Below are 11582 nucleotides of genomic sequence, written 5' to 3'. Positions count from 1 at the left end.
ACATGGCCGCCACCGATGGCCAAATCATTCTGGCCGCCTCCCGCTTCGGCGACTCCACGCCCGTCTACCTGCGCGACTTCTCCAAACAGCCCCTGCCGGCGGTGGCCAAGATCCTCAAGGGCCAGCACCAGGCCCTCGGGGTGCCCACCTTGTCGGCGCCCTCGCTCCAGAGCACCGCCCTGTTCCTGAGCGCCGGCAAGAAGTACCAGATCCTGGCCCAGCCGATCAAGATCAAGGAGGGTCGCAAGCCCACCAACGTGGGCGCCAAGGTGCTCATCCCAGAAACCTACGGCGGCTACTTCGAGCTACTCAGCGAAGATGGCCGCTCCACGCGATGCATCGACTCGGTGCTGGAGCTGTCCAGGCGCCGCAACGCCCGGGTCCTGGTGCGCGAGACGTTCCGTTGCCAGCAAATGAACCGCACCATCCATGCCGGCGAACTTCTCACCACGATGAACGACAACGGGAAGTACCTGCAGTGCCGGAACATCAAGGACGAGATCATCAATCTGCCACTCGATACCAAAGCCAAGTTCTCGCCGATCGCCCGGGAGGACAGCATCAGCGGTGTGCACACCGTCAAGAATCTGCTGCTCAAGCGGATGCCAGTCATTGTGAGGTGAGTCCTGGAGTACTGCTAGTTAAGGACCTTTATTATTTATCCTATTCCGAATAATACTTTTAAACCTTTTCCTTGAAACTCTCAAAAATTCTCCGATTTCCTATGTCTCCTTAACAGACTTGTCCATGGGAGTGCGCCCAAGGGCCTCAAGCAGCCATTTGTCCCAGAGCTCCGGCTGCTGGGGTGCGTCGAGATCGACAGGATCTTCGCCCTGCCCCTGCAGAAGGACACGGACCTGGTGCCGGTGCCGCTGAACGCGAAGATCAAGCTGCAGCGGGCCAAGAACATGGAGCAGCTGGAGCACTTTATCGAGTACACGCGCTTCCTGGACAAGGCCCAGCGCCTGCTGGCGGACGCACGCGATCGGCTCCAGATCGTGGATCTCAAGCTGAGCGAGAAGGAGAAGAAGGACTCCAAGTTCAGCAGTCGGAATGGCAGGCTGCCGGTGGTGATGCTGCCGTCGGCGGCGGGCGTGGCCAGCGGGCTGGCGGAGAGCGGGTATGTCCTGCGGAAGAGTGCCAGCTGCGACTCGTGGTCCAAGCAACAGATCCTGAGCAGCAGCGAAATACCCGAGGAGTATAACGAGATCGATCACATATACGACTATGTGCGGGGCCTGACGCCGCTCTCGAAGGGACTGGCGCGCTTCGAGCCCATCTGCGAGTCGCCCACGCTCCGCTCCCATCACACGGACAGCGGCAGCGGCAACTACTGCAGCCTCATCCGTGCCCCAGTACACCAGCAGGGCACCACCTCGGGCAACAACAACAACAACTACAGCAGCCTGGAGTCCAACAAGCACAGCAGCAGCAACGGTGGCAACCATCACACCACCCAGCCACAGCAGCAACAGCAGCCGCAGCAACACCATCACCACCACCACCTGGTGAACCACTACCATCATGGCCATATTCAGGAGGACATCAAGCCGGTGCCGCCTCCGATCGAGACCATTCCCGGCAAGAAGCCGGCGGAGAAGCGCCAGCGTCCCACTCTACCAAAGCTTTACATCAAGAATGCCCACAGTGCTGGGAGCAGCAGCAACGGCAACTCCACGGGCACCACCCACAGCAACAGTCACAGTCACAGTCAAAGCCACAGTCACAGTCACAGTCACAGTCAGAGTCACAGTCACAGCTATAGTCACAGTCATGTCCACAGTCACAACCAGCAGCAGCAGCAACAACAGCAGCCGCCCACTCCGAACGGGAACACGGCTAACGCGGTGGCCAATGCAGCAGCTGCCGCAGTGGCAGCGGCCCACTCCCACGCCCATGGGCACTCCCATCACGGCTCGCATCCGCATCCCCATCAGCACTCGCATCCGCATCCCCTACCACATCCGCATCACGGCAAGGTGCTCACTCCGAACAACCATCTGCCGGCCAAGGAGGCTCTGGAGCCGCAGTCGCCACTGTTTCACATTAGGTGAGGTCCTTCAACATGGCCAGGATCTTCCTCCTTTCAAGCCTTTAACTAACTTGTACTTTTCTTAATTTTGTCCCTAATCCAATTAGATACAAGAGCCTCAGCAGCCTGCAACTGACGCCGGACAACAACAACTGCGCCGCCGTGACGCCGCCGACGATCTCAGCCCACGGCAAGTCATCCGTAGCGGGTGGTGGGAGTGGCGCAGGTGGAGGGGGAGCTGCGCCGGGCACCCCGGGCACACCGCCCGATGTGGTGCTCAAGTGCGGCAGCATCCTCAACGTGCACGGCTACCTGTCCAGCCCGCATCCCCTGCCCATGCCCCTGTCCCACAGCCGGAGCTCCAGCAGCAACAACCACCACAATCCGCGCGAGGGCACCCTGGACTCGTCGCGGAGCGGCGGCCGGACATCCGGCGACTCGAACAAGCTGCCGGAGAAGAAGACCCGCCGCCTGTCCCGGCCCCGGAGCCTGTCCAACTTGGTCTGGGACCTGCGGCCGTCGAAGGAGAAGTCGAAGAAGAAGCTCTACATCCATCACTTCGACCAGCGGCAGCAGGCGACGCTGTATCTGTAGGATGCGCTGTATCTCGAGGATGACGATGACTACGAAGATGATGATGATGATGATGACGAGGAAGTAGCAGCACGACGATGATGATGATAATGATGATGATGATGATGATTCGTTGCCAACTCGTTTCTAGCTGCCATCGACCCCCACAACAACAACAAACAGAACAACAACAACACAAAAATAAACAAAAACAACATGAAGCAGAAGAAGAAGAGCAACAGAAACATAACTACGAAACAATAACAAAAACATTTGGCACGCTGTGTGTGTTCCTGCAGGTGAGTTAAAAAAAATAAAAAAAAAATAAAAAAAAATATTTTAAAAAAAATGCAAATCGTGCTGCGTTTTGATGATTTTTGTTCGCTCGCTTATTAAATTCGTGCAACAAAAGTAAAGCAATTTTGCCAACTTGCAACTAATGGCAGCTCCCTCTCCGTTGCAGCTTTCACCATTTAGCTTGCAGCAGCAATTTTAATTAACATTGAATTGTGCCTTTCCCTGCTATGCCCAGAACTATATGCTTTGCATCCCAAACAAAATAAAAATCTCAACAAATCGAACAAGCCGAACAACTAATTCCACTGAAATATTCGACGGGAATATTTTTACTGGATGAGTGGATGACGGATGGATGGATTGAAGGAGGAGCTATCGAAATAATGGAATGCTGCCACACACACAGCAGTAGAGAAACTCAAACCCACAGGACACATGCTACATGCCACATACCACACACCCCAAACACCCCAAACACCAACACACACACACATCAAGTCTATAAAATTGTGATTTTAATTTTATGTTTAATTTAAATAATTATTGCAAATCATTTTCTATGTAGATGAAAAGCCATTCATGCTGTTCAGTCAAATACGAAATACGAATTACGAGAAATTTCACGTTAAAATGTTAAAAATGTCAGAGAAAATTAGTTGTCCATTGAAGAGAGATATGATAATTGAGATACTTAAGATATGAATATAGAGTATCCGTACTGTATGTAAACAGGATAGCGAAATCGAAAGGAGAACTTGTAACTAAGTGTAAGCAATATTATCAATCAATCAATCAACCAACCAAGTATATCAATCGTTTAGAGAACGTTATGCAACGCAGCTCGCACATTATGCAGCACCAGCAACTAAATCTAGCTAAAATGAATTTATAAATTAATGCAATGAATTTCCTCCTCATAATTTAAATGTTGTGCAAAATGTTGATTGATCCATAATCGAAGTAATTAGTAATTAGTTTGCTCAGAGCAAAATACTCCTCTGAATCCCCCTACAATCCCCCTACAAGCTTATCCCCACAATTTGCTCGCAATTGCATTGTCTTAGTCGTTTAGCCTGTACATTTTAGTTGTATTGTATCCAGCTTACATAGCCTATAAATAGCGAGTATATATGCGTACATGATTTAACTATATACTGATATATATGTAACTTGTATTTGTGTCTAAATAAATGTCTCAGATAAATAAATGTATATGCAAAACAGTCTCTAGCGTCGAAAGTTGTCTTGGTTCTATGGAGTGTGTGGGCGGGAAACTATCCATCGTAAGCTTAACGGCCTGGAAATCCACTCGATAATTACTTGATCTGGCCAAAAGCGATCTGACTAATGGCCGAAAGCGGTAGAGAGGTGAAAAAGTGAAAGAAATGGGAATGGAATTTAAGATATCATTTAGAAATGCTTTTCATTTCTCCTAAAGTATGAGGTAACCCATTAAGATGCATTAGGAATAATACAAAAATATTATATCTATAGAGTCTAGAACAAAAAATGGTATAGTATCTGAGGAAATCAATGGAAATTATACATTCCCGACACGTAGCCCCTATAAAATGCCATGTGATCTCACTTGTCTAATTCCAATACCATATCGATCCGTAAAAGGTGGCACTAACAACAAACCAGCTATGACCAAAATCAGTGAAAATTGCGCAGTTTTTCTAAAATCGAAGGAAGGAAAAACGCAGATAAATAATTCTTCCAAATAAATGATCGCACGCCGAATGCTTCCTGGCCGAAACACCTGCCCCACCTGACACCTGACTCTGTTTGGGCAAAGAATCGAATTAAATCTGAATAGGAGTGGGTGCCTTGGGTGGGGGCAATGCGGAACCATGTCTTTATGAAGACGAAATTGCGTTAATGCTGGTAATTAGTTGCAATATCGGGAAAGGGGAGGCTGCCACGCGAGTTCGCTGCCTGGGTCTTTCGTTATGCCGCTTGAAAGCGCTATGCAAATACATTGTAGCCGGAAGAGACACTGCCAAAAAACACTAGCCACTTTTGAACATATTTTTTAAAATATATTTGAAGTACATCCTTGTAGTTTTTTTCTCTGCATATTATGGTGGTGCAGCTGTGGCAGGAACTGGAGCTTAGGAGCTTCGGAGCTACGGATCTATAGCTGGAGCTGGGGGCAACGAATTGAATAACATGAAAAATGCGCTTGCATTGCGATATCATCACGTTTATGACGTTGGCACAATTAATCAGCCGCATGCAAGCGCTAAAAGCCAGAGGAGGACTGGCAGGGGGACTGGGATGCTGGGATTCTGGGATGCATTGGACAGAGCCTGCAAATCGGGGAGAACCATAAACGATTCTCTGCTCATCAAATGTGCAATTTATAACCACAACAGACGCCCACGCCGGAGATCTTTGGGTCTGCGAGTGAAGATCAGACTCGGGAAGCGAAAGGTTTAACCCTTTAAAGGCTGAGTTTCAACAGATTTCTTAATAAAGGTGTCTATAAATTATACTATTTTTCTTAATATATAAAGATACTATTAAAAATTTATTCACAAAAATATTAATGGGAATGTCAATAGGTAAAATAAGTAAATGGAAATGGAGTTTAAAAGAAAAGACTAATATATTTCAGAAGAAATTAATTTTTATATGAAAAATTACAAATATATAAATAAATTATTTATCTAATAAATTGTTTCTAAACTATCTATATTTCTTAAAATATTCACTTCCAGAATATGTAAAAGGTTAAAGCTAAGGTAGTTGGAAACCCAGAACCGAGATTGCGTCTGCGACTGGTTGGGTCCTGCATGTTGGCCGGCCATTTGCTACAGTTATGGCACCAGGAAGACTGGATAGGCAGCTGCCCTGGCTCTGGCTCCGGCTCTGCCCCCGCCGCCCCCAACCCAGAGCTTCCAACCTGAAACACTAGCCCCCTCCACAGAACCTGCGATTTGTATCTGGATGTCTGTTTAAACTGTGTGTAAATCGCCCTAAACTACGCATCAGTTTCGGTTTCAATCTCAGGCTGTATTCCCCATCCAGTTGTTTATGCTTAAACACTGAGCGAAAATTTAAGAGAAATTATTTTTAAAACAAATTTACTGATAAATGTTATGATTCTAGTTATTATTTTATTAATAAAATGCTTACATGTATAAGCTTAAAAATCAAATAAAAGGCAAAGAATACCCTTAAACCCTTAAGCTTAAAAATCAAATAAAAGACAAAATACAAAGTACACACTTATTTCTCTGTCTGCAGGGCAGTATTTACTCGAGGAAGTGACTGCGTTTAGCGTGGCAGCTTTATCGCGATGGAAGCGATACGTGGCGATATAGCGGTAACAAATTGGCTTTGCTTTGGAAATTCTGGCCCAGTTTGAAAAACGCTTCCGCGACACAAACACACAATTAAAAGTTCTCGCAGCTCAATTACCTGGCTATCGATCAGAGGAAGAGGCCAAGAGGAGGGGGCAGGCGATGAGGCAGAGGAGGTGGAGCTGAAAAATGCAAACTTCCCTTGCACACACACAGATACACACACACACACAGATACAGATACAGATACAGACAGACGTAAATCCTGAAAGCTAGGGTCTTTGATCCATGTGATCTGCAATTACGCTCCGCTCGTCGGCTTGTTTATTTTGCCTTTTTTCTGCTCTTCTGCTGCAATTGCGCAACTGCTGCAACAAATGCGGCAACAGGCAACTGCAACTGCTGCAACTGGCTCGATAATCATTCAAATTTACAAGAAAACAATCAAAAAACAAATTCCTAGAACACAAATCGACGAAACTCATTTCATTTCAATTAAAGTTGCACGCCGCGCGCCGCCATGGAATAGAACGGACTATAAGTGGCAGGGATTGGGGCAGATGGGGCATGGAGTAGGAGGAGGAGTAGGAACAGCTTGCGAAAAGTCCATAAAGGAAAAGAAAAACAGAGCTGGAATTAGAGGGAGATGGTTCGAAGTTTAGATGCACTATAGGTCTTAATTTCCATCACTCATACGCAGTGTTGTCAAGGATTAAATATTTTATAATTACATTATATTTAATTTATTCAATATAATTATATTATATTTAAATTAATTATATTCAATTTTATAGATTTTATAAATTAACTTCGATGTCATACAGGTCGTATGAGTAATATTTTTATTTTTAAGCAAAGACATATAGTCTATAGGGTATCTAAAAGATATATAGGGTAGGGTATCTGGGATCATGAGAGCGTGCAGGCGGGAGTAGCAGAACCAGCAGCAGCACCACCACCACCACCATCACTAGCGGCGGCGGCGACAGAGGCAGTCGAGTAGAAAAAATCCCAAAGAAAACAAATTTAAATAAGACAAACGTCAACCAATTACCGTCAATCGCATTTCCCGCAATAGCAACAGAAAGAACAACAACAGCAACAGCCACATCGGCGAAGGAGTTGCAAAATTGCCAAACGGCCAATTGGGGGCGTTGGGAAAAGGGGAGCGGGGAGCGGGCTGGCAGGCAAGCCAGAGGAACAAGGCGCGCGCATGTGCAGTTACAATGCGACGAAGCAGCGAAGTCGGCGGCGACAGCGCCTGCGTCACACGGCGGGGTCAAGAAACTGTGCCCACAGAACATTTGAATAGCTCCGGCCGAGTAGTGGGAGGAATGGTGGGGCAGCTGGCCAGGAGAGAGTGAAGAGCGCCGGAGGGGACTGGGTCTGTGCTGGCAAAATCAAATCAAATCCAAATCCCAATCAAACAAACAAACACGGACAGGAGGCGGGGAGGAAGAAGGACAGACAGGCCGTCGAACAAATTTCCATGATTCGCTGCGAAATTCCACGATGGAATGGCTCCAACGACGACGACATCAGTGACGACTCAGGGAAATCGGGATGCCAGGCTGAGTGTGAGCCCTCTCTTCGATCTTCCTCCTTTATCTTTTGGGTGTATCAACATAATTATCCCATAATAACATAACATAATTACGAGGAGCTTATTAGATAATTAATAATTAGAGTTAAAACATAATCCTAAGCTTAGAATACTTTCTGCTTCTCCTGTTTCTGCAATCTTTCTCCTATTTCTTCGGGATGGATAAACGTAACGTAATTATCCCTCGCCCGATTAGTTAGCTAATTAGTTATATATTTACGATTAGAATACTTTTAAGGAAAGCTATGGATAATGTATGTATATTAAAGGAAGTCCCTTTTTTTTCTTCAAAAGCGTCCTACATAAAGGAAATCTAAATCTAAAGTATTAATATCTAAGAATATTTCAGTTCAAAAAGGTTTCTAAACTGTTTCAAACTGTTGAATTTTCAGTTTTTCTTTTTTTGAAGTACATATTTATAAAGAAGTTGGGTCCAATTTTGGGTCCAACTTTGATTATTCAAAAAAATGTTATGGAAATGTTTATAAAAAATTTTAAACACTTTGGATCATACTATGGAGGATAAATGTATCTTGATAAAGTATCGAGTATTATACACAAAATTGAAAAATTCAATTATAAAAACACTTTTTTTACGCAAATTTGGTACATAGATAAAATTATGCTATTAAATTTTCTGATAATAAACTTAAACGCCAGACCTTAGTCCCAAGATCTTGTAATTAATAATAATATTAATTAAAGGATTACAAATTTCTAAACATGTCAGATTAGATGTTCTCTATTCAAAAACAGTGTACATGTGTATGGTTGGATGAGAAGAGGCACTTTCCTTGCACTCACATTCCCCATGAGGAGCTGCACGTACTGACAGCTTTCAGCTGACTCCAACTGACATGGCACCCATCGCATCGCAGCCATCTCGCCCTCCCTGGCTCCAGGGCCAGATCTCAGGTTGGCTGCGGCAGTGCATCCATCATCGGCTGCCGTCGATGATTCTCATGCGAAAAGGTCAGTCTTTCAGTCGGAATCGGATTCAGTTTCAGTTGCTGGTCTTAGAATTTCAATCATCGGATCGGGACCTGGTGAAATGTGGCAGCAGCATCAGCAGCAACAAAAGCAACAGCAACTGTTGCTCCCGTGCGTCTTGCAACATGGCAACATTGTCGCTCCAATCGCAATCGGCTTGACTCCTCTGGTTGTGGCCACTTTGTTCTCAGGTCGCTGAAATTGCAGCCGATCACGTTCATTGCATGCATACAAAGCAGCAACATCAGCAGCTGTAAGTGCAACATCAGCAACTGCAGCACCAACAGCAACAGCCAGAGCCAGAGCCAGAGCAATTGGCTGGCTCTGTCGATTTCCCATTCGATCCATTTGAAATTGTTTGATGGCAGTTTGATATGGAGGCCATGTTCGGTGCTGCCTCGTTACCTCCGAAGTACTTCAATCATATCGGGCAATTGTGGCACCCTAACGATGTCAGCTGGAATAGCTGGCGTCCTTTATTGGCCCTTTGTTGCATCGATTTGTGTTGGCCTTAATGGGGCGTGGGTCACCTAGATTCCAAATAAAGAAAAGTTGGTTTAGTTTTTTCAATTTAAATACTTATATAATTCCTGCTTATAAGTCTTAAAAGTAAGTCCCCAGTCTTCTGGTATTTACCTAACCTTGACGACTAAGGAAAATGAGATTTAAAGACTCAAGCGCTGCTCTCAACACTATGAATCAGCATATGATGGCTTCCACAGAAACGGAAACATAAACATGCATTTCATTTTGGGGCATGTGCGAGATGAGAGCCGAGCGCTGCAGCGCAACAGCAGCCGCAGCAACATGGACGACTACCGGCAAGGTTGCACTCACATACCCAGAATAAAATCAATAAACCAAACACGCTGCAACACGGAAACTGAAACCAAAAACTGTTTATAGAGCACTAAAGAAAATAAATTGTATTACAATTATAAACAAACTTTTTTCTACATATTTGTATTATAATATACAGATATTTTTTATGTACATGTGGTACAATATATCTTTTTTTCGGTGTGCAACAGCAACACACCACTGTCAACAGTCAAGTGGCAGTGCATTAAAATTGTAAACTTGAACAGCAAACAAAAGCCACAAACAGACGACGATCCGGTGCCGGATTGGAGGAGTGGTGGAGTGTCGGAGTGGTGGAGTGGCGGAGGGTCAGAGGAGGCGGAATAGGAGCTGCTGCAACCACTGGAGCGATGAGGTGCAAGCCAATGCTGGAACTGTGCGCATTTGGACGCCGGGTATCCGGCTTATGAGGCTCTCTGCCTTTTGGCCTGACTCTGCCAATTTCAAATTGTGCGTCACGTACACGCATAATGGGCAAAAGTAATGAAAACATATGAACAGACACGCAGGATGGCCCTGGCCCTCGCTCTGGGCCTGGACTCAAGTGGAGTGGAGTGGACTCCAGTGAAGCGGAGTGGAGCAAAGTGAACCAAAGGATGAGCAACCAATGTGTATACCCCCGCAGTAGGCACTTGCAATTGCAAATGCACAAAATAATAATTTCGCAATACGCGCAGTTCAATTACAATTACAACCAGTGGAGGCAGCAACTACTGCAACTGGCTATCATTCTGAGGCATTTATTTTACAATGCATTGCTGTAATATAATTGATATGCTCTAAGTAATTGGCGCTGACCACGCGAGCAACTTTTCGTTTTTGTGTTGCTGCTGCTGCTGCTGCTGTAGAATCTTGGAGTTGCTGGTGCTCCCGATGCTGCTGCTGCTGGTGGCTCTGCTGTGGCAAGTGAGAGATCAAGCAATCGATTTGTATATCGACGGGATCGATCGATTCATGGCGACATGGTGGACCACCCCGCCAGGAGTGGCGCCTAATTGCAGGCCCAGGAGCCACGTCAGGGGAGCTGCGGCAGCAACATCAGCAATAACAACATGGCAACAGCAGCAACTACATCATTTTTAATGCCCTAAATCGCCGTTCGGTTGTTAAATTTTGTTTATAAATCAGAAATGCCTGTTTTTGTTTGTTGCTGAAAGCTGTACACTGAGAGAAATAGATTAAAAATGCATTTAAATGAGACAGTAATTTTTGTACATTTTTTAAAAAGATTAAAATAACACATCATTTTTCAAACAGTAGTTTAAGAAACTAGATATATTTTTTTGATATATTTTTCCCCTGTACATGTCGCCAACGAGAACTACCATTTATGGGCAATTAGGCTTCGATTTGAGTTGATGTTGCTCCTATTCCTGGTGGAAATGGTGCATCTGTTGGTCCTGCGAATGCCATTAGTGGAATGTGCAACAAATCATGACTGCAATTAGTGCGTGTTTACGACTTTCAGCTCAGAGAGGGCGCCATTTCAGCGCTCAATATTTTTTGCAGCTTAGTTTGGCCACTTAATACCCCCGTCACTTTTGGGATACGCCGACAATTTGCATGCGACAGCAGCTTGCAACTTCCAGCCAGGGACGACAAGCAGCAACATGGATGAGCCGCAGCACCAGCAGCAGCAATCGATGATGGCCAGTCCATCGAGTGGCGTCAATAATGGCCTGTCGTTGGCCATAAACGCCCGCTGGCCATATTGTTTAGCCGATAGTTCAGTTCTACTTGTTCTGCCGCAGCACTAATTGCCGCATATCGATGTGTGTGCGCGGTAATGGCATAGATCATGCTAATATAATTACACGCTGGACGCAATATGGCCAAGACTGTGACTTGTACTGAGACTGCAACTTGGACTGGAACTGCAACTGCGACTGGGACTAAGACTGGGACTGGGACCCATCAA

The 11582-nt window shown here is 45.6% G+C and overlaps 1 protein-coding gene across 1 annotated transcript; it reads left to right on the top strand.

Moving 5' to 3' along the window:
* Positions 1-2: 2 nt before the first annotated feature.
* Positions 3-4125, top strand: LOC6493992. Its single transcript, XM_001961146.4, has 4 exons — positions 3-619; positions 740-2050; positions 2140-2904; positions 3069-4125. Exons 1-3 carry the CDS (start codon positions 3-5, stop codon positions 2624-2626), a joined length of 2415 nt encoding a protein of 804 aa, XP_001961182.1. The 3' UTR covers positions 2627-2904; positions 3069-4125.
* Positions 4126-11582: the final 7457 nt, after the last annotated feature.

This window comes from Drosophila ananassae, chromosome 3L (genome assembly GCF_017639315.1).
Source record: "Drosophila ananassae strain 14024-0371.13 chromosome 3L, ASM1763931v2, whole genome shotgun sequence".
Classification (NCBI taxonomy): Eukaryota; Metazoa; Arthropoda; class Insecta; order Diptera; family Drosophilidae; genus Drosophila; species Drosophila ananassae.
The sequence above is the reverse complement of the archived record's forward strand: the minus strand, read 5'-3'. Positions and strand labels throughout refer to the sequence as shown.

Excerpts from the sequence above, each read along its gene's own strand:
- LOC6493992 (XM_001961146.4), top strand. The coding sequence starts at position 3 with ATGGCCGCCACCGATGGCCAAATCATTCTGGCCGCCTCCCGCTTCGGC. Across the intron at positions 620-739 it reads CGGATGCCAGTCATTGTGAG|ACTTGTCCATGGGAGTGCGC; the intron begins GTGAGTCCTGGA and ends TCTCCTTAACAG. Across the intron at positions 2,051-2,139 it reads TCGCCACTGTTTCACATTAG|ATACAAGAGCCTCAGCAGCC; the intron begins GTGAGGTCCTTC and ends TAATCCAATTAG.